At 37.8% G+C, this 20,949-nt stretch overlaps 1 protein-coding gene across 3 annotated transcripts in view; it reads left to right on the forward strand.

Annotated features, from left to right (window-relative positions):
- The window catches only part of DCC (DCC netrin 1 receptor), a 1,044,138-nt gene that overhangs the window by 1,010,680 nt on the left and 12,509 nt on the right, over positions 1-20,949 (forward strand). For 2 of the 3 annotated variants that reach the window (XM_019721869.3, XM_074339962.2), the window contains exon 27: positions 3,002-3,214. In XM_019721869.3, the coding sequence (XP_019577428.3) occupies positions 3,002-3,214 (213 nt within the window). The remainder of the gene's footprint in view (positions 1-3,001; positions 3,215-20,949) is intronic. The other variant, XM_074339961.2, reaches the window with a different exon arrangement.

The following is a 20,949-nucleotide window of genomic DNA, read 5'->3' on the forward strand; positions in this document are numbered from 1 at the left end:
TAGAGCTGAATGTCATATCGTGAGCCAGTTTGTATCACCCGGGTGTCCTGAAGCTGGTGCTTGAGCTGGCCAAAGGAGCTCATCTGAAATGAGAGCTTTCCTCCAGTGGCGCAGTAGCTATTGTGTTTGTTGAAGAGTTTTCACTGCCTTCAGTGTCAGCCAGTTGTGCAAAGCATTTCTTTCGCTCCTTGTAAAATATAAAAATTATGAATTGTTTATGGAAAAGTGTCTATTGTGTTAGGTATTAAGCAAACTTGTCGTTTTGTACAAAACAATAACAGTCTCCCTTATGAATGACAGATACACTTGGTCTCCAGGATAGGCCCTCCTACGTCCACCTAACCCATTACATCAGGCACTTTTCTTTTCGCTATGTGTGGTGCTAAGGATTGATTTCCCTAAACAGCTGGTCCATCAGTATCAAGCCACCATGAATTACTCCCTCAAAGTCAAGACCAACATCGTGATGTTTCCAACCGGAATCCTGGTGGCCAGGAGAAAACCTGGGGACAGCGGCCTGGGCATACAGAGAAGTTTTATTTATACAGCGACGCCATTAAAGAGAATGGGCATAGGAATAGCTCTAAAAAATTCAGGGACGTCATCAGAATTCATGTGAAGCTTCAGGTTTTTAAGAAATCAAATTTCAGGAGGCTAAAAAAAGTACTTAGAAATTTTATTACACCTGTCATCACAAGAATACTTTAATATAGATCTCTTTCATTTCAAAAATGTAAGAGAAATAGAAGAGGGAAATATGATGGAAGGAATAAAGAAAAGAAAGATTCATGAAACATATTGTTTCTTTAATAGATAAAGCCGTTTTAAAAATATGGTGTGTGGCCAACCGGTGACTGACTGCCTCAGCCCAGGGGAGCGCAAGGCTCATAATACCAGCATGGGCCAGGGAGCTGTGTCTTACACAACTAGATTGAGAAACAACGGCTTGAACTGGAAGGGGAGACTGGGGGCGGAAGAAGGGGAAAAAAATATGATATGAATTAATTGCAATCCATGTTCAGTAGAGAGAATTACTTAAACAAGATTTCTGAGGAAAATTGCAAAATTTCTTTCTCTAGACAGGTAATTTAATTGGATGATAGGGGCCTTTTAGTAAAAAACAGCAATTCATGACGAAAGACCTAGATATAGTTTCCTGCAGCTACTTCTTTTTGATTTAGAGCAGAGAGATATTTTCTTTTTATTGGGACCATTGACTGTTGTTCATTTTCTCCTTTAAACAGAACATGAGTCCAGAGTAAAACCTGCATAATTTTCTTTCTTTGTCTCTAAAACTATATTTTCAACCATCTCGTTATACATTCTTGATTAAACACAAGCACACACGTGTCCCTATCCCCTTTACATTCTTACAAGCATGTAGAATTTAGCTCCTTCTAATACCTACCTGAAGCCTCCATCCCTTTTGTCCTTATCTGAGACCCAACATCACCAAGAATGTGCCTTAATGTTTTCCTTGCAGCGCTATACTTATCCTTGAAATTTTACATGCATGTACGCCGCTTCTCCATCTTTGGTAGGACTTCCTACCTTAGAGATAAGGCACTTCAGTTCAGTCTCCTCTTGCCCCCAGACTTCTAGGCAGTTTGCTGTCTTGGCTACATTTTTCTTGTTTGGATAACTGTTTTATCAAGTCTTTGCCTGTTTTCTGGCTCGGGTTGCTATGTTGTTAAATCCTGTCCTTAACCAATCCTTGATCTCCTCGTCTTCATCTTTGAATGGGGTAAGCCTGAAGGCTGCTCGGTGACCCAGGGGACCTCTAACCCTGTCTGAATATAGAACAGTGAGTTTTAATAGCAATACCCTTTGCAGGCACATTTTACTTTTGCATATCTTTAATATTATGTCTTGATCTTGGGTATCTTTAATCTCTACTCCCTTCAGCATTATCAGATTTTCTCTCTATCTCCTCTGCCCTTCGCTGACCTCCCAGAGCCTCCCAGAGAGTTGTCTCAAAATTATCTCACAAACTAATTATCTTGAAATATTTCCTGGCTAAAAATTATCTTTGGAAAGTGAGATATTATCTTCTATCACTGCGTTTTTTTGAACTCACCCAGAAGAACTTTCTTAAGAAATAAATCATCAAAAATACTCTTATTTCTTTTACACTTATACCAACTGTGCAGCTCTTTTCAGTTGCAGTTGTTTAACTTGGACCTATTGACTTCAAATTTGAATGAATAAAGTCGAATTACAGTGTCCTTAGCATGAGAAACTTCCCTGCAAACATTTAAGGCTACTCAACTGCATTCTCTGGAGAAAAAGTGTGTTTCCGTACACAAAACTGTCCAAATACCCAAAGGCTGTCATAGGCACTATGCAAAACCTCTTCAAGCTATCGTAATCTGACTGGAAATTACAAGGTTTGCTACCAACGAGGAGAAATTGTAGTTCTGCATTTAGGCAACTTATGCCAGCAGGGTCACCTCTCATATAACTTTTCAGCTGGATATGCTTCTGTTTTTTTTATGGAAGACAATGATACTGGTGTTATTTGTATGGTTTTATTAGCAATGCCTTTAATACCCAGTAACTGATTTGTTTGATGGTTGGCCTAGCATGTTTAAATCACAGAAAAATTGGCGTATTGGCTGGGAGATAATAATGCAGCGATAGCCGGGTTTGGTACATTGAATTTCACTGACGTTGCTACTTTGAAGGGAGAAATAATTATTTTTCTCTCGTGTCATCACCTATGATTACAGGGCCCAGACAGTACAGGCAATATAGGGTGTGCTGTATACATAGCTTACTGCTCTTCCTGAAAAATAGGTCCCTGGATCTACTTCTAATGTTCAAAGGGGCAGTGCTATCATACCCGTAAATATATGAAGGAAGAAGAATAAGGATGTTCTTGAGGAAGAGATTGGCCACATCTGGCATCTCTCTCTGATCTGACCCATGGGCCCCTCAGCTGACACAGGGGAAGCAAGCTTTGTCCTGGAATCATGAATGGCTTTTCTTGCCTCCATTGCAGCAGTGAATGAAGGACCAAACACCCAACAGCCACCCATGTTGCCCACAGCACAGCCTGAGCATCCCAGCAGTGAGGAGGCACCAAGCAGGACCATCCCCACAGCCTGTGTTCGACCAACTCATCCACTCCGCAGCTTTGCGAACCCTCTGCTACCTCCACCAATGAGTGCAATAGAACCGAAGGTCCCTTACACACCGCTTTTGTCTCAGCCAGGTAAAGTGCCCATTTGTTCACGTTTAAAATAGTTGTTATCATTGCTGCTTTGGCTTAAGTGCATGAGGTTTCCTGGGAAGGCCGGATGCAACAGATCTTTTCAACACTGATGATGTGCTCATGTCTGTTACTGATGTCTGTACACAACTCTTAAGCATCTGCCTTACAAGCAACAGGCTGGTTGTGCCCTTCATTCCCTTGGAAAGTTGTTCATTAATCTTGAATCCCAGTCAAGTACTTTTAATATGTGCTATAGGTGTGCCGACAAGAGAATTCTGGGAAATTTCCTGATTTTTCAGTCATCCATGTGTGTCCTAGGATTTAAGGCCACACTCCAAAACTAGAGTTAAAGATGTAAAAGTCTGCAAGCCACTTTTTCGAGAAATGCATGTAATCCCGTAGTTCTGCTTTGTACTTTTCAATAGTCAGCTGCCAGGGGTTCTTATTTCAGAGTTGCAGGGTCAGAAAGGAGTGTCAGAACCAGTGTAGAGTACAACTTTCTAATTTTAGAAATAAAGAAACCAAAACTCAGATGGGAAGCATCTGCCCATCGCTATGATGCCCCTCTTTCTAAGAATATCAACTGGCAGAGGTGAGAACCAGAGTCCCCAATTCCCAATGAGGTATTCATTTTATCACCTCAGATGGTATCTAGTGGGGCTGAATCAGAGCTCCTTTTTTTGTTTCTGTTACAATTTGGGGGGGGAAGGGAGAGAAGAGGGTAAGAGCAGGAGAAAAGAAGAAGAAGGAAAAATGAGAAGGAAGAGGAAGACGGGGTGTGAAGAAGGATGATTGGGGAGAGCTAGACGGTTAGGAATAGAGAGGATGAAAGATAGGTCAATAGATAGATAAGTAGATACATAGAGATAAAGAACTATGTAGTGTTCCAAATTATTTGGAATATTAGAGTAATTCTTAACCACCCCAGTGTATGAGGCATAAGATAGTAAAGTTCAATGGTTCTGAATAAATACAGGTGGCCCCCTTAGTAGACAGAGGCAGCTGGATTAGCCAATCTGCCGTTGTGCAGAGGCATTTGAGGGAGCTTCTGTCACTCAGAGTCAAACCCTCAGCAGTTTGAGTCACTGCATTAGGGCATAAGCTTCATGATAACTGCTGAAACTAAGGAAAATAAGATTGCAGTGAGGAATGTGGTCTTTATATTAATATTAAGAATGCATCTTGTTCCTGGAACAACTTTCATTGATTTGTGCTCATTACCCCTGGTGTTCTCTCCATTCACATGGTGTATTATGGGTGCTCAGCTACCAGACCCTGAGAGGTGGGGTGGGTACAGGAGGGATGCGGGTTCCACTGCTTGAGATGCACACTGCACATCTGGCCTGGTATTCAGGATAGATGTCAGGTTAATTGCAACAACTAAGAATAGCTAGCCCTTACTGAACCTGTGCTGTGTGGCGGGCATACTTCTGAAGGCTTGTAACATTGTATTAGGTCCTCACAGCAACTTTGTGAGGTAGGTACTTTCTTCCCCCATTTCATGGACAAGGAAATTGTGACACAGAGAATTTAAGTAGCATCTTTAAGTCTACGTAGCTGGTAAGTGATGCATCTTTTCCCACCTTCTGATTGCAGAAAACACGGGTTCTGAAATGTTGGGAACTCATTTGTACCTCTTAGTTTATGTCTAATTGGTTAGTGACAGAAACAAAGAGAAAATTTTTAAAATCTATCAAATTAACTTATTCTAAAACGTTAAAACAAAAGGGGTAACATCTGAAAAAATTCTGAAATAATAACATTTTCTTAAGAGCCTTTTTCTTAAGTATAGCTGGTATGAAATATTATATTAGTTGTATTAGTTTCAGGTGTGCAATATAGTGATTTGACATTTTTATACCTTAGAGTGGGATCACCCCACTAATTCTAGTAGTGCTGTGTCATTGTGCAAACTTATCACTATTTTCCACTTCTTTACTCACATTTTAATGAGGAAAGGTAAGAGATTCAACTATGCTGTACAGAAGAACACTAATTTTATAACATCAAAAAACCAAAACTAAAAACTATATACCATTAACAATTCTTTCTACTTGCAAGTAAAGTTTTTTTTTTATGTATTTATTTGTTTATTTATTTATTTAGTAACTGTTATAATAGAGAAAAACAAGCTGAAAATGATACTCTGAAGTCCATTTCAAATGAAACTTTTACTGTGATGGTAATGATTAGTTTGAAATACAGGGTTTGGAAATCAACGCATGCTCCAGAGATCACAGCAATATGACCCAGAACTCTAATTTTAGAAAGAACATCTTACAATAGACTGAACAAGGCACTCACATTGTTATTTACTAGTTACTATTTTCTTCTAGTTACAAATATACTAAAGCTGCCTTAAAATGTGACACAGTGTAGCATAAATGAGGGTATTATGTCTTTAAAAATAGGAAATAGAGTTTCTTCTCCTATCTCTGCAGCTATTCTCTCAAATAACAAGCATGTCTGAAGAACCTCTCTCTGATCTAATGTCATATGGGCAAGATCTCATTTTCTTTTATTCTCATTGCTCATTTATGAGCCTTCTTTTGTTTTTTCTATCGTTCTTGTTTTCATGTGAATTATTTGTTACAAGCCAGCTCTTCTTTCATATTTTCCAGTATCTGTGGCTTGAGTTTTGGGGTTGATTTTATATTTTTCACAGTTCCCCTTTAAATGCCCCCTCCCCCAGTCACCTTGAGGCACACCCTGCCATCACTTTGAAATTATTAAATGCCTTTTCCTTTCATGTTTCTCCTTCATTGTCTCCCTGTGATTCCCGTTCATTTCATAATGTCTTACCTCATGATTTTCAAATAAGTTCTTCCTGCATTGCTCCTGACACATGGTAAATAGTATGCTTTTAAGAAAGGGCTGATGTTTACTTATTCTAATAGAAAAGGAAAATTAGCAGACTGACAAATGTATTAGCTATGACATTAACTACATGCTTCTCAGCCTAAAAGATGAAATACTTAGAGCTTTCAACAAATTTTAATTCTAAGAAAATCATTACTTGAGTCAAACTGATTGATGAAGCAAAGGCATTCTCTTGTCGGCTTCAAAAAAATAAAACATACCTCAAATGATTTTTCTCTGGATTTCACAATAAAGGACTGCATAATTACTAATGAATTTGTCTTTACTTACCGCAAAGTAATTACTTTAGAAAATGGTAATGTGAGGCATTGCTATAATTTTTAAAAAGCATGCCAAACGAGAGGCTCCTTCTGCTTTGAAACCGTTGAAATTAGGATCGACGAAGCAGGTCTTTCTCTGCTCCAATTCCTGTGTGTGGTTTTTCATAGGCATCCTCAATCTGTGTCTCAGTTTGCCTTCCAACAAGATATGTGGAGTTCCGTTTGCAGCAGTTTTATATGAGTTCCCGGGCTACACATATCATGAAATAAGGATCTCCATGGACTGGCAGGGAGTTTCGCAGTATTTCTATAGTCAGTGGTAATTAGACAGCCATCCTGTTGTCACTATGACGGAAATTCTGCCTACCTGCAAACACAGATTCATCCCTTCATTACCCCCCGCCCCTCTACTTGCTGAGTTAGAACTTTAGCTCACTAGATTCTAGGGTAATTTATGGTGTTTCTTACAATTTGATCATCACCTCATGATAAAGTGGTTTTGTTTCTTAATGCTTCACCGATAGACGTGAATAACTGTGGGTCTTTGCACCTCTTTGGGAGGCTGCAGTCACTGCACTTTGCAAATCACAGAGGTGGACTTGTAAGTGATTTGGCTTAGTCCCCTTTCAGGTTAAATAGAAAATGTTTGATGGAGTGTTAAGCTTATGGCACTATAGATCTGACATCAATTTTACAAAGGACCAAGATAGGGTGTTTTTTTCTTTTTCTTCACTTGTGAAAATTCCTCTTAGCTGTGAAATGATCAGCTGCACTTTAAATGAACCTGGATTAGGGGACCATTTGTCTTCTGGGGCTGTAATTCTAAAGGGAAAGAAAATGTGACCTCTTAAACAGTGACTTTTATACCATCACCCTGTTTTATAACACGAGCCCCTGGAGTCCTTGCATCTTCATAAAGGTGCATCCGTGCTATATTGTCCATTATTTACACATTGCATTGCTATACATTTTTTATTTATAAAAGCAAAAACCCAGAACATTCTCATCTTTTCAATCTTCCAGGGATCAATGTGTCAGCGGACATGACAAGACCAAAACTCACTTCATTGTACTGCGAAATTGAGTTTGATTTTCCCTCTGCAAATTGTGGCATGTGCTTCAATTTGTCTGAGGACAGAGGACAAGAAGTGGGTGGAAGTGGCTGACAGCAGACAGAAAAGGCATTTGATTTATGTTTTATGGCTGGTTGGGAAATCATATGTTCCTGCTATAACCTGATCTTTTTGACAGGCTTCATTTCAGTAAATATGCTATCACACAAAACCACCAATAAATTACTGTAATACTTTAATACAATTGCTTTCCCTGAGCCACTTGTAGGCCACCATTGGGGGCGTTCATCAGGATACCAGATGAGTGTGCATTCTACTGAAATCAATTATAGGAAGAGGTCATGGGAAATCACACATTCCTTAGCAGGTGAAACAGGAGGGTCACTTTTCAGTCCAATCAGATCAAATGAGTCATTGACACAGCCAAGTAGGAGACATATGTTGATTTGATGTTATTGGAGCCAATAGTACCGACCAATTTTAGAGTGGAAAATTAAAGTACCGTCTATTAAATTTTACCTTATGTGGAAGCACATCTGTATGTTGTTTTGGGGCTTGGTTTGTTTGTTTGTTTTGGTAGCTCCTTGAAATGGTCCCATCCTCATTCCTAAAGGATATTTTTTTAATAGGTGAAATTTGATTTGCTTTGGTCTGGTCATCTTAAATTATCCCTTGGTAGAAAGCAATTAAGTGAGCTTTGCCTTATATATCACCAATATTTGTGCTCTGGAACCTAGCTGGTGTTTTAATACATTACTGTTTCTTCTAGTGTGGTGTTCCAGTATATAAATAGGACAGAGCTCTGCTAATTATCTCAACGAGAGGGAAACAGTTTCTAGAGGATTCTTTATGAGGACGCCACGCGACTGTTGCCACATTTATAGATGACAAAGCTGAGGCCTGAAAAGGTTAAGCAGCTTGCCCAAGGTCAACAGTTGAGCTAGTAGCCAAGTTTAAAGAATGCAAACAAATATAACATGGAAAGGAAACAAAGGATTTTATTTTAGCTTCTGTGTGGTATAAACAGTTATTCTTGGATTGACTTCTTCTTTTTTCCCTACAAGAGGGCTTCTCGGATGATCCTAATTATTAAATATCCCTCAGAAAGAATTTTTTTTATGGAAGGTAGGTTGATTTAGTTTAGTATTTGAGTCAATGTTTTATTCCTTTCTGTAGGTTAAATGGAGTAAAGACTTTATAGAAAGAGTAGTGACTAGCTAGCAACTACCGACTAGCTCCTGTCTGTCTGTCTTAAACTCACCCTGACCAACCTGCCAATAGCCTTTTACAGGATGGCAGCAGCCAGGGAGCTGACATTTATTGTTTTCAGCACCATGCACCATGGGTGACCAGGACTTTGCAGTTTAATAATAAAAATAAAGACGAGCAGGAGGAAGTGCAAAATGAAGATAAAAGTTAAGGCACATGAGAATATTATCAGACTGTGTGCTAGAGAGTGGGAGGGTCAATGAGAATGAAAACTGAATCGCTGGAATTGCACAAAGCTTTTGGGAGGAGGGAGTGAATGACCACAATTGTGTCAAGATTTGAGTCCTTTTGATCAAATTTTTGCCCAATTAGAAAATAAGAGAATATATTGTGCCAGGATAATTGAGGCTAATTTTCAACTTAACAGGCAATTGAACTCAATGGTTAAAGTATTGAGTTACCATCTAGATGATCATAAGAGAAAATGTTTTCAAAATTTATTTTCAGAGCTTTGTAACCTAGTAGACTACATAATTGGAAATAGATAAGAAGAATGTCCTTGGATGCTGGGGCATGTGTGGCCTTGTGAGTGACAGAGAATGGTGAGGGAGAGGATGACCAACAGATTGTTCTCAAAGCAGAAAGTCCTCCTTTCCCTTTTCCTAAGAACCTGATGCGTCACATGGTTAACTACTGCTGTATAGATTTTGTTATTTATTCACTATCTTGGAGAGAAAAGTGTCTTTTTAAAAATCAGCTTAGGTGAAATAATAAGGTTATTGCTTTAATTTTGTCACTTTTTATAGTTTATTAAGGTCATTTCCAAATGAATTCATGCCTACCTAAGAAGTAACTATAATCACCATTATATCAGTTTGAGTACAAAAGTAATTGCTGTTGAACAGGTTAAAAATAATTGCAAAAACCGTAATTACTTTTGCACCAACCTAATAGATACAGACGTAGATACTCAGAAGGGTTGACTAACTTGTAACTGTTCCAGGATCATGTGTCATTATTCTTGGGACCTTTATACAAACCCTTACACATAACAGACACTCAATAAATATGTGTTGAGCTGGCCAGAACAGAATAATACAGGTAAGAGCCAAAAATTGAATTTAGGTCTTCAATTTCAAGTCTAATGATGATTACAGGTGAAGCAGGCAACTTGAAAGTCAGCAATAGGATTAAATATCAATGATAAAGGCAGATAAGATGAAATATAATTTCTGAATTCACAATCATTAGATCATAAAATGCTAAGTGATCTAAACTGTAAAGATGATAACGCTGGATTAAACTGCATAGAGTGGAAAAACATGAAACCACCCACCCACCCCAGAAATTCTATTTAATAATTTAACTTCCTGAAAATAAACAGACATGCAGTTTCATCATAGTACAATGGAGAATAATGACATCCATTTTGTTCCTAAAAAGAGGGAGTGTCGCTCAGTGGAAATAAAGAATCCTGAGGACTATTTCCCCATTGTGCCAATTATGGAATTGATTTTGCTCCCCTGAATCCTACTAATTTTCACCTGTGAAATTAGTCTGTGCTCCTTAAAAGGTATGAAACACGAAATTGGAACAATCTTAATTACTTCAGAAATAAGGGTGTATATTCTCTCCATATTTTTTGTTTGCTTTGTGAAATAGTATGAATAATAGAAAGTTTTTCATTTGAATAAACATTCTCAACAGTTGACAGAGTTCTGTATAGTTTTTAAATTAGTGTTAGATTCCAGTTGCTTCTCTTTGGGAGCGGGGAGACATTTTGAAACAAAAAGTGTTCATATAAAGCTCTGCATTCATTAATGGGCTATTAAAAGTGTGTTATGAAAAATCCAATGCACTGAAAACAAACTGAAAATTTCTGTGATAGTAAAATAAAGTGAGAGTTTAGCAATCAGCAAACTATTTCTAAGGGTATGACCTGTAATATCTAAAAGAAGGTGTAAAAACATTTAAAGCTCCCACTTCTAAATGTTTATAACTTTTATCTCCCTGGCAAGGACTTAACAAAGAATTCAAGTGCCATGTTAAACATCTTGTGTTTTTCACAGCATTGACTTTCATCGTAGGCTTGCAGGATTGATGTTCTTATTGCCAGAATCTATTTACTGGAATGTCAAGGCTCTCAGAAGAGAATGCCTTTATCTTTTGTGGTAAAGGAGATTTTAACAAGCCTTTTTTTGTGTGTGTGTGAAAAACAATGATAAGTAAGCCCAACTGATTTCAAAATGAGAGACATATTATGACATAATTGCACATAGAGGCTTATAGGAGTAATGGAACTTGCAAAAACTGCTCTTTTCATATCTACTCCAAATTGCCCACTTAAATATTCTTGTTTCACATTTCCCATTCTCTTACCCAGTTGTTGGCACCTTTCTACTTCCGTGGTCACCTGAGTCATGATTTTTAATAGAAATTGCATATTTTAAACTACAATAATATGGTAGTATAGCTTTGAAATCCGAGATTACTAGTTTAACCTTTCATTTCAGTTGGTATTGCAGTTAAAATGATAGTTATTTGTTTGCTTATTTTCTTTTGGGCTACTCTCTGGAGTGGTACATCAGTTATTTAATAGAACCAGGCTGCCTGTGTACACAGATCTGGGCTGACGCCTACCGCACTGCCACAGTAAGGGCAGGACAGGGTTGCCACGTGACAAGGAGAGTGCCACCAATCCTCTGGATCTCTTCCAGGCTGGAGGAAAGTGTGACCAGAAGAGCACTTACTGGGGGAAAATAATAAAACCACTAGGACCCAGCTCCATGCTCACTGGCCAGGTTAGCCTTGAAAATGTCATTTAACATCTTCATGCTTCAATTTTCCACAACTATAAATGGGGAAAGTAAAGTATAGGCTAGGAAGGTTGTGCTTCATTTTCTTTAAGGAGTCGAAGCAGGTAAACATGAATTATGCTAGTTAAAAATGTTAACAGTGAATTCAGGAGCTTCTGATTTGATGGAATCTAGAAACCACATTGCCTTGTAAATTTGGCCCAATGATGTCTCCGCTGCCTTATATTCAGAGCAGTGGGATCATGTGGAAGGAAGTATAAAAGTGCATTTTAATGGTTCAATTGATGAAACTAGATCTAACTCCCAAATGTTGTATTACACCAAAAGTTTATGCAACAGAAAAAGGACAGCCAGTGAAATGGGCCATTGCACAGAAGACAGAATGGTGAGCAAAGACGTGTGGGGAAGCTGCTCATAGATGTCTGAATATTGTTTCCTGAGTCTAGAGTGAGGCATGGCCTCTTCCAATTGAACAGGTCTTTCTGCAATCATAAATTAATCTGACAGCCAAGAAGCTATCTCCCACCCACACCTTTAAATCTAACTGCATTAAATTTCCCCTCCAATTCCTTAACCTGTGTCCCAACCAACTGTTATGAATATTTGTTCCTCAAGCCCAATAAGGATTTATGCCCAATAGATGCACAGGTTTGTTGGTGACATTCTGACTTCCTCTAATTTGGTATGACTAGGAATCACCTGCAGATCTTATTAAAAGGTAGGTTCTGATTTGGTGGGTCTGGAGAAGAGCCTGGGATTCTGCATTTCTAAAATTATTCCAGGCGATGAAATGCTATCCCTCTGTGGATCACACGTTGAGTAGGGAGGTTCTGGCACAGATCATGTATGCTTCACCTCGGGTTCATGGAAGAACTTGTGGGTTGGGTAACTTTGATAACTCATCTGAAATTAAATTCACATTTCTCTGTGTGTCTGTATGTGTGTGTGCATTTTTTCTAGTGAGTGGGTACATAGCTTTCATTAGAGTCTCAAATTGATCATTCTCTGCAATAAGTTAAGGATCGCTTAACCTGCCATTTTGTCATCACCCTGCATTTAGGCTCAGCTAGGGAATATGAACACCAACGTCTGGTTTTGTTTTACTTTTTTTTTTTTTTTTTTCCCCAAACTAATTCCAAAAACCTTTTGCAGAGCTAACCTTCCAGAATCCAAGGCCAAGAGAAAAACACTTTTGCCCTGCTCAAATGAAATTCTGCAAAATTAAGCCATTCATCTTCTGCAGAAACACCTGGGGATGTTGTGTACATGTTTTAATGCCTGATGAAGGAATTGGTTAGATTAGTACTTGTAAATGTCTTAATAGAGGTCCCACTTCTGAAACTCTGTCTTATTTTTGTTGCCCAAATGAAGAGTGATAGATGCGATCCACAACTCTATGATAAATTTTCTCCAGAAGATAAGCACCTGTGGGAAACTGAGATGTGTTGGCATTGTACAGGGGTCATGATAACTTGTCCTTGGCACCCTGTGTTGCAGGGTAAGGTGGAGAGCACTTCACATTTTCCCCAGTGATGACTCATCCAACGTTCAATGAAAATTTCAGATTCAACCAGAGTCACACAAGTAAGAACGGCATATAAAATCTGTAGAACAGATATTTTTAAACTTTTCTGGTGGTAATAAGGAAAAGTGAACCTATAAATAATGACAATAGAAATTACAGAGAATGGGAGGTAATTAAAGAAATGTTTGAGTAATGAAGACATTATGATATTATGAGTTACATAATATCATAAACGATATCATCATGAATCACTGATTAGGTATAAAATAACGCTAAGGAGTAAGTATGTGTTTGAGGAGGCTCAGTTGTGTTAAAGAGGGGATTGGAGAGAAGACAGTTCTTAAAGAAAAGGAACCTGTTTCTCCAATAAATGTTTGAACAATTCAAGTCTTTCTTCCTCTCACCCTCCATGTTTCACCCACTCCCGACACACGCACACACTTTCTTTTACATTAGAAGTCCCCCACGCCCCCACCCCCCATCAGAGCTTCTGAATTCAAATGGAAACAGGTACTCTATAGGCACCTACCGGAGCACAAGTATTTGAATTCCAGATCAGGGAGAGGAACAATGATAGAAACTACCCCTGAGAAAAAGGTTTAAAGATGAATTTTCCTAGGTCTCTTGATGTTTTAAATGTTTGAGAACTTTCTGCACAGAAGCCTCCTACTTACCTCTCTCTTTGAGTTCCTGGGTTAGACACATGGTGCAGAATCCAGTTCCTGAAAGCTGACCTGGAGCCTCCTCTTCCGGTCGGAGGCCAAACCCACCAGTCAGGCACCATCCCTCTCTCCTTCTCTAACTCCGTGATACTTGTCTCCCAGATGTCACATCATCAGTACCTTCTCTACGTCTTTCCCTGGGTCAAAGCTCAGATGTTATACTTTTGTTCTGTATGTAATATGATTCTAGTTAAGTATTTCACACTTACATGACTTAGCTTCCCAAATCAACACTTAATATCATGATAGACACCAATTTTCAATATTCTTTAATATAACAGTTAAAAATTAAGAGTCTTAGCATATAGTAAATAGAGTTACATGACGACTCCCAGGGAAAGAATTTGAAGGAAACAAAGAAATTTGAAAACTGAAATGAAGCCTAATACGTGCTGGGCCCCAGTAGTTACTCAAGGAAAAATGCACTGACTCTAACTCTGATGATGGCATTTGCAAACCTTATCACTGATCATCACCTTTAGCAAACAGCCACACGTTCACTATGTCAGGTCATCTTCACAAAAACACCAAGAGAAAAGGATTATTTCTCCCACTTTACTCATGAGGAGGAACCTTGGAAGCAGAGAATATAAAATAATTCATTCAATGTCCCACTATATTGACAGGACAAGGCAAAGATTTGAACCTAGGTCTTTCTGAGGCTAATGCCTGCTTTTCTGAACAACTATATTATAATACATATACATAAAGGAACAAGAATCTGTAAATAGTAATGTGACAAATATTAAACACTCAACCTATATTTTGGCATTTTTATTAACATGTAAATATCTACATTGCAATTATTTTTCCAGAAGTATTCTAATCTCTTCTACAGAACTTATAACCATGACAAAATACTGCAGCTCATGCATTCACAGGAGGAAAAGAAAAATACAAAAAGCAGACTTTGTTTATTTCCGTATTCTCTATGTATTATTTACATTTCCATTGGTTTTTATTCTGTCACAGTTTTTTGGTTTCCTTTCCAAATATGTATTGATTACATTTTTCATACTTGAATTGGCTCAACACATCCAACTAGAGAAAGTTTTATTTCTCATTGGAAGACTAAAATAAATATCTATATAGTTATCAAAAATCCAAAGATAATATGGGCTTATTTCTAACCCTTGTACAAGATAGCCTACAGCCTATTTTTCAGAACTACCTTCCAATAATTTTGTAGATATGAAATATTCAGAAACTTCATGCTTCAGAATATGTTGAATATTGAAGAGTTTATGAAACATTGCATAGAAACACATTTTTTCTCTCATAAATAATTTCCCATATGAGAATAAGAAAATCTCAGTTAACTAGTATCTTTGGGGAGTAGACTATTCTCAGGAAATTGAATTTCTGGACAGCTCACCGTAAAATAGAAAACATGTTGTGATACATAAATGTTTATCAGTTGCCAATTCTATGTTAGCTATAAAACAAATACTGAGAACGCCATTTTGCAAATACTTTTCCCTAAATCCAACACTATCTCTATGAAGTAGGCCGTGTCCATTTATAGGGGAGGAACCCAGGTTATAGAAGAATTTAATAACATCTCCAAGGTCACAGTTATTAAAGGGCAGTGACAGGATATAAGTCTAGTTCTGCATGACTATAATATCTATTCTCTTCCCCGATTGCTGGAGAATCACAAAAGTGTACCAGGAAGTAAGTAAAGACCCAGAGACGAGAAAATACAAAATGTTTTCAGAGTCTGTAGGTAAAGCAGTCTTGCTATTTATAGGATGAATGATTAGTAGAGTAATCATGAGATAAGCTGAAGAAGGGCAGAGTATGGTGAATGAAAACAGCAATGTTTTGGGAGGATCAAATGGCAAACCAAGATTGAGATAGAAAGTGTGATGCAGATTGTTGGCAATGAGAATAGATGGAAGAGACAGCCGCAAGCATTCTCTTCCAAAAGAAGAAACAGGTGACTGAGTGAATGATTGGATATGAAGAATGAGGGAGAAGGTGAGGTCCAAGATGCCTGTTGTTTTAATCCTGTGTCCTTGGGAACACGGTAATAAACATGGAAAGAGGGGAGTGAGCTGAGAGGTTATTCCTTGAAAGAAATGAGAGAATGGAAGACAGAGTGAAGTCTGCTGAGCCTGAAGGGGCAGTGGGACATCCGAGTGGAAATATCTAGTGAATATGGTACAGCATTATGAATTCAAGAGGGAAGTCACAACTGAACAGAGGACTAGGTAATCATTCTCAGGGAGTTAAGAGTTTTAGCATATAGTAAATAGAATTAGATGACAACTCCCAGGGAAAGAATTGGAAGGACAAAAAAGAAATTTGAAAACTGAAATTTAAGGTCAATCTACATTTTATGAGGGAGTAAAGAACAGGTACTAGAGATAGGAAAACAATGGTAGTATAGTTTTTCAGAAGCCAATAAGAGAGAGTATTTCAAGGAAAAGTCAGTTTTATATATAATAGCTCCTTGATTCAAAGTGGCCATAGATTTTTTTCTTCTAATGTTTTATTATAAAAATATCAAATGCTCAGGAAAATTGTATAGTGAACTCCTATATTCCTACCATCTAGGTTCCATAATTAACATTTTTTTCCTATTTTCTTTGCCACGTATTTATTTGTCTATCCATCTACCTTAATGTTTGATGCATTTCATAGGAAATTGTGGGCATCAGTTCCCTTTGCCTCTAACATGTCAGCAAGTATGTAAAGATGCCTTTACTTTGGAATATATACCATTGGTTTAGTTGCATAATGTTAAGGGGGAAAATAAAAACTCTAATAATTGTATAAAATCACTTGTATAGAGCATTCTGATTTCAGGGATATTTCTATGAATCTTAGAAGTGGAAACATAATGACTAACAAATTCCATAGAAAGGTTTACAGGGCAGATACTCATTAAGCTGAAAAATTATAAGAGTACTTATGACCTTTATATCTGACATTTGTATAGATTGGTGAGGGCAAAAGCCAGGTGGTTGAGAGAGCCATGAGGAATAAATAAGTAGGCAATGTGAAAGTATAGACCACCCCTAGACGTATGGTAGCAAAATACAGGAAAGAAGTTGGTCAGTGGCATAAATGGAAATGCTCACTTAAGTTGGTTTCCTCAATGGCAGCCATGTTCTTTGTGGTGGAAGGGACTAAGGTCTTTAACTCTTACAGTTGAAACCATGTTTTAAATATATGACCATACCTCACTGACTAAGTCTCTGTGAGCTTTGAAAATGATTTTCCTGACTTGAAAATATTGTTCATGTTGTGCTTTGGTCAATTTGAGAGATATACCTGTCAAAGTTGGGAAAGATTGGATTAAATTGATAGTGTACTCACCTCAGAATAGAATCTCGAAATTATATTTCTGGTTATAGTCATTTTCTCTCTCTCTCTCTCTCTCTCTCTCTCTCTCTCTCTCTCTCTCTCTCTCGTCTCCCCCTCTGTGTGTGTGTGTGTGTGTGTGTGTGTGTGTGTGTGTGTTTTGATGACTTCTGTTAAAGATGAAACCAGATAAAAAATAAATTATTTCATGATAGGAAGAAATCTGGTTCTGAGTAATAAAGGCTTTCCTATAAAAACAGAATCCTCTGTGGTAATCAAATTGTCTTTATGAAGGGAAATATTCCCAGTATTTGCAAAACAAATTGCTTTTTTTTAAGTGGAAATTATTATATTTATACAGCATATGAAATATTACCAGAAATGTAATCTATTGCATACTAATGTGGTTGAATTTGAGCTATGATGACATTCGACACACAGCATATAATTACAAAAGTTGTGCAAGACTGATGTCTGGATTTCTGCACTGTTTCTACATTTTCCTAATATTTTCATGAAACAATATGGAAACTTTGTGCAGCGTCATTTGTTTCTTTAAGAGTTGAGAGTGTGATTTCTCTCAAGTTTCATCACCAGGGTATCATCAACAATGAGATAATAAAGAAGAGATTTTTAAGCCTATTTTTCATGGAGAGCAGAATTGACAATTTTCCTCCTACAAGCACAAAACATCTGAATTGCAGTAATTATAACGTATTCAAACCTGTTGCTTCTTGTTGCAAACAGGGTAGGAAAAGTTAGAAAGAAAATTAAAGAATAGATTTGGGAAGAGGATACAAATGTGTCTTTTATAACAAACTATCTAAAATATGATCTGGAATGTCCATGAAATTAACTGAGAGGCCCCTTGACTTTGACATTATATGCAAAAGAACACAGGAAGTCAAAAGAGACCTCTTAAAGTGAGAAATGGAAATAATGTGGAATCATATTTTTACCTTGAATTTTGCGAGCCTGCCAAAAAGCAATACAGATGTTTTAGTCCTCAGTTTGTAGTTTGGGTTTTGGTTTGTGTGGGTGTTTTGTTTCCCTTGGTGCTTGTCTAGGAACCACAAACAAGCATCAAGGGAAAGTGAGGGTATAGCACTGACCTGATGAATTTATTTCTCATGATCACTGAGGAGTTTTCTTCTACTTTTCTCTATTCTGAGGTTTCTAAATCAAGAAACAGGAACAGACAGAATTACGAGTGCAAAATCTCTGCAGGCTCATCTGCTAGGTGTGGCTTTTGTCTCCCTCAGTCTTGTTTCTAGGAACAAATTTCACAATGTATGAATTAGGCACTGACGTAGGTACTAAGGACAAAAAGACAAGTTATACAATGTTTTTTGTCCTGAAAGGCTTCTTATCCATCATTGCTTAGTCATTATTTCCCAACATAAACTTCATATGACTATTTATCAATTCTAGCTCCTTTTAAACCCTTCTGCAATTTTCTCCTTTACCCATCATAAAATGCAAAATGATCACCTCTTTGTATACAGGATTTTTTATGGATTCAAAGCCATCTGGGACAATATTTAACTTATGTTTCCAACACAGTTGGTCACTTCTTTCTCTCCAGTATTTTGAAAACTTTGCTTTTTTTTTTTTTTTTTTCATTACTTTTGAGTAGCTTCTGATGTGCTCAGTAAATTCAGGACTTGGATTCCAATTTGCAAAGGTGCGAAGGTACAACAAACTACAAATAAGTAGAACTGAGAAAGACCGTATCTTTATAATCGGACTACTAGGTCTTGGTATTACCTCAGGGGAGGAATTAAATTACTTATTGGATTGTTGTTTAATTGTTGAAGCTCATAAACTGGACGCCTTGTAGCCTAGTGGGAAAAAAAAAAAAAAAAAAGGTGGAAAAAAATCTCAGCATCAGATTTGAGAGGTGTTCCGGGAAGCAGAGGCATGTCCCCTACCCAGGTGCAATGGTGGCGGAAGACTCATTTGTAGAAAAGTATCCCTTAATGGCCCTTTGTATCATTTAGCTTATAAAATGTAAACAAACCCAAGAAGGAAAAGATAAGCTTCTCACAGTTTGTCACAGGTTAAGTTGTGGGATCATTTTCTATCATGGGGGTGAGTATGTAGGGCTCTTGGTATCTCGTATGGGACATGCGCAAAAAGAAGGGTATGAGGACAGTGTGTGGGGCTAAAGCATCTCAGAAGGAAGAAGGGATACAAAAAGAGAACAGCTGTTTGAAGACAATTGTCTCCCTTTGTATTATTCAATCAAAGGCAAACTCTAAAACCATGTGTTATATATATAATTCTTTTCCAGGACATCAGCAGTTTTCACTTCCGTGATGTGTTGACATTTATATTTGCATTGGTTCACCACTTAGATGGGAACAAGTCTAGCTGGGATCAAGATAGAAAAGTGATCAAGATAGAAAAGTGAGCAGAGATATGTTGCTTATTCTTTCTTCTACTTCTCTTCCATCACCCACTACCACCATCCCTCACTGTCACTGTTGCCTACTCTCCTTCTCTCTCACTCTCTCCTTCTCTTTCCAGCACCAAGAATGTCTTCTCCACTTCATTCTGCTTTCCATAAATGCCTGCATTGTATTCTCTTTGTTTTTGTCGAGGAATGAACAAATATTTTAACAATAATAGTAGTCAAACCCCACTTGCCAGCTGAGTGGCTTTGAGCAAGTCCCTCATCTTCTTTGAACTTTGACTTTCCTATCCTCAAGAAGTGAGCACTAAGATAGGTTTTAAAAGGGCCTATTTTAAAGAACATACATGACAATGTAGGCAAAGGTGTGTTATGGTATTTTATGTGCCTGTGGGAGAGGAAGAGAGTGCCTAAGTTTTAACCCTTCTCTGTCTGGGTTCCAATTGTGGAAATAATAGGGAAAAGGTGCTGATCACCCAGTGTAAATCAAGGAACCCAGAGACTCATGGCCCATTGGAAATTACATATATATATATATATATATATATATATATATATATATATATAGTCTTATTTCTTTCAGAACCTAAAAAGCTTTTTGCATGTGAGAAGTGTGAGAAGCATGACACTTCCAAATTCTTACAGACAACCTGAGCACAGAGTAATTGCTTAATAATAAAAACTTGTTAAAATAATATTATAGTTCACGTGGAAACTGGACCAAGAGAAGCTGTTTCATTTGTCAGAGATGAAGTGAAGAGGAGAACCCAGGCCTCTCCAAAGCTACCCATTTTAGCTTTATCCTTAAGGGCGAAAGAATGGAAAGTGAGATAGGAAATAGGAAAAAGTAGGCAAGGGTGTGAAAATGCATATTGAAATCAAAACCATGCTACACACTGGCCTCGGGTTGGACTCAGGTGAGTCTGTTCACTCCACGCCTGCTGCAGCATCTAATGTGTCTCACCAAGAGTCATTTTACTAGAGAGAACCCTCTGCAAGGAGATGCCAGCAGGAATCCACACCTGGTAGTCGTATATTATGTACTAATGAGCGAATGAAGTGTTTAATAACTGTACTGTGAAAATACAGCTTAAAACAGTAAATGCCTGCTGAGGCTGCTCATCTACACTGATGCACACCGCTGGCCGTCTCAGAACTCCAGCATCATTTGTATTTCCCCCACTCAGTGGGTCCTGCTGAGGAGAGTAACATTAAAACCAGAGCAACGCTCTCTTGATGAGTTGTATATCCCTGTAAACCCATTTATTTAGCATACCAGCATAATGTGTTTCACCCAAGGGTCAGCTGAAGCATTCCCACATGCACCCTGGTTAGGGGGAATCTATACTGGTTTCAGATTGAGCATTTGTAAATTTAAATCTTTCAATGAATCATGGATCATTTAACTTCATAGTAATTTAATACTGCTTGTTTCTACTTGAACTTTCTGTTGTTAGTTTGAAATAAAGTAAAACAACCATAGTTGTTGTTAAGGTTTTTCACTAACAATTTTAAGAGAAAAATGATA

The sequence above is a fragment of the Rhinolophus sinicus genome, chromosome 4 (assembly GCF_057876585.1).
Source record: "Rhinolophus sinicus isolate RSI-liver-muscle chromosome 4, RSI-T2T, whole genome shotgun sequence".
NCBI lineage: Eukaryota > Metazoa > Chordata > Mammalia > Chiroptera > Rhinolophidae > Rhinolophus > Rhinolophus sinicus.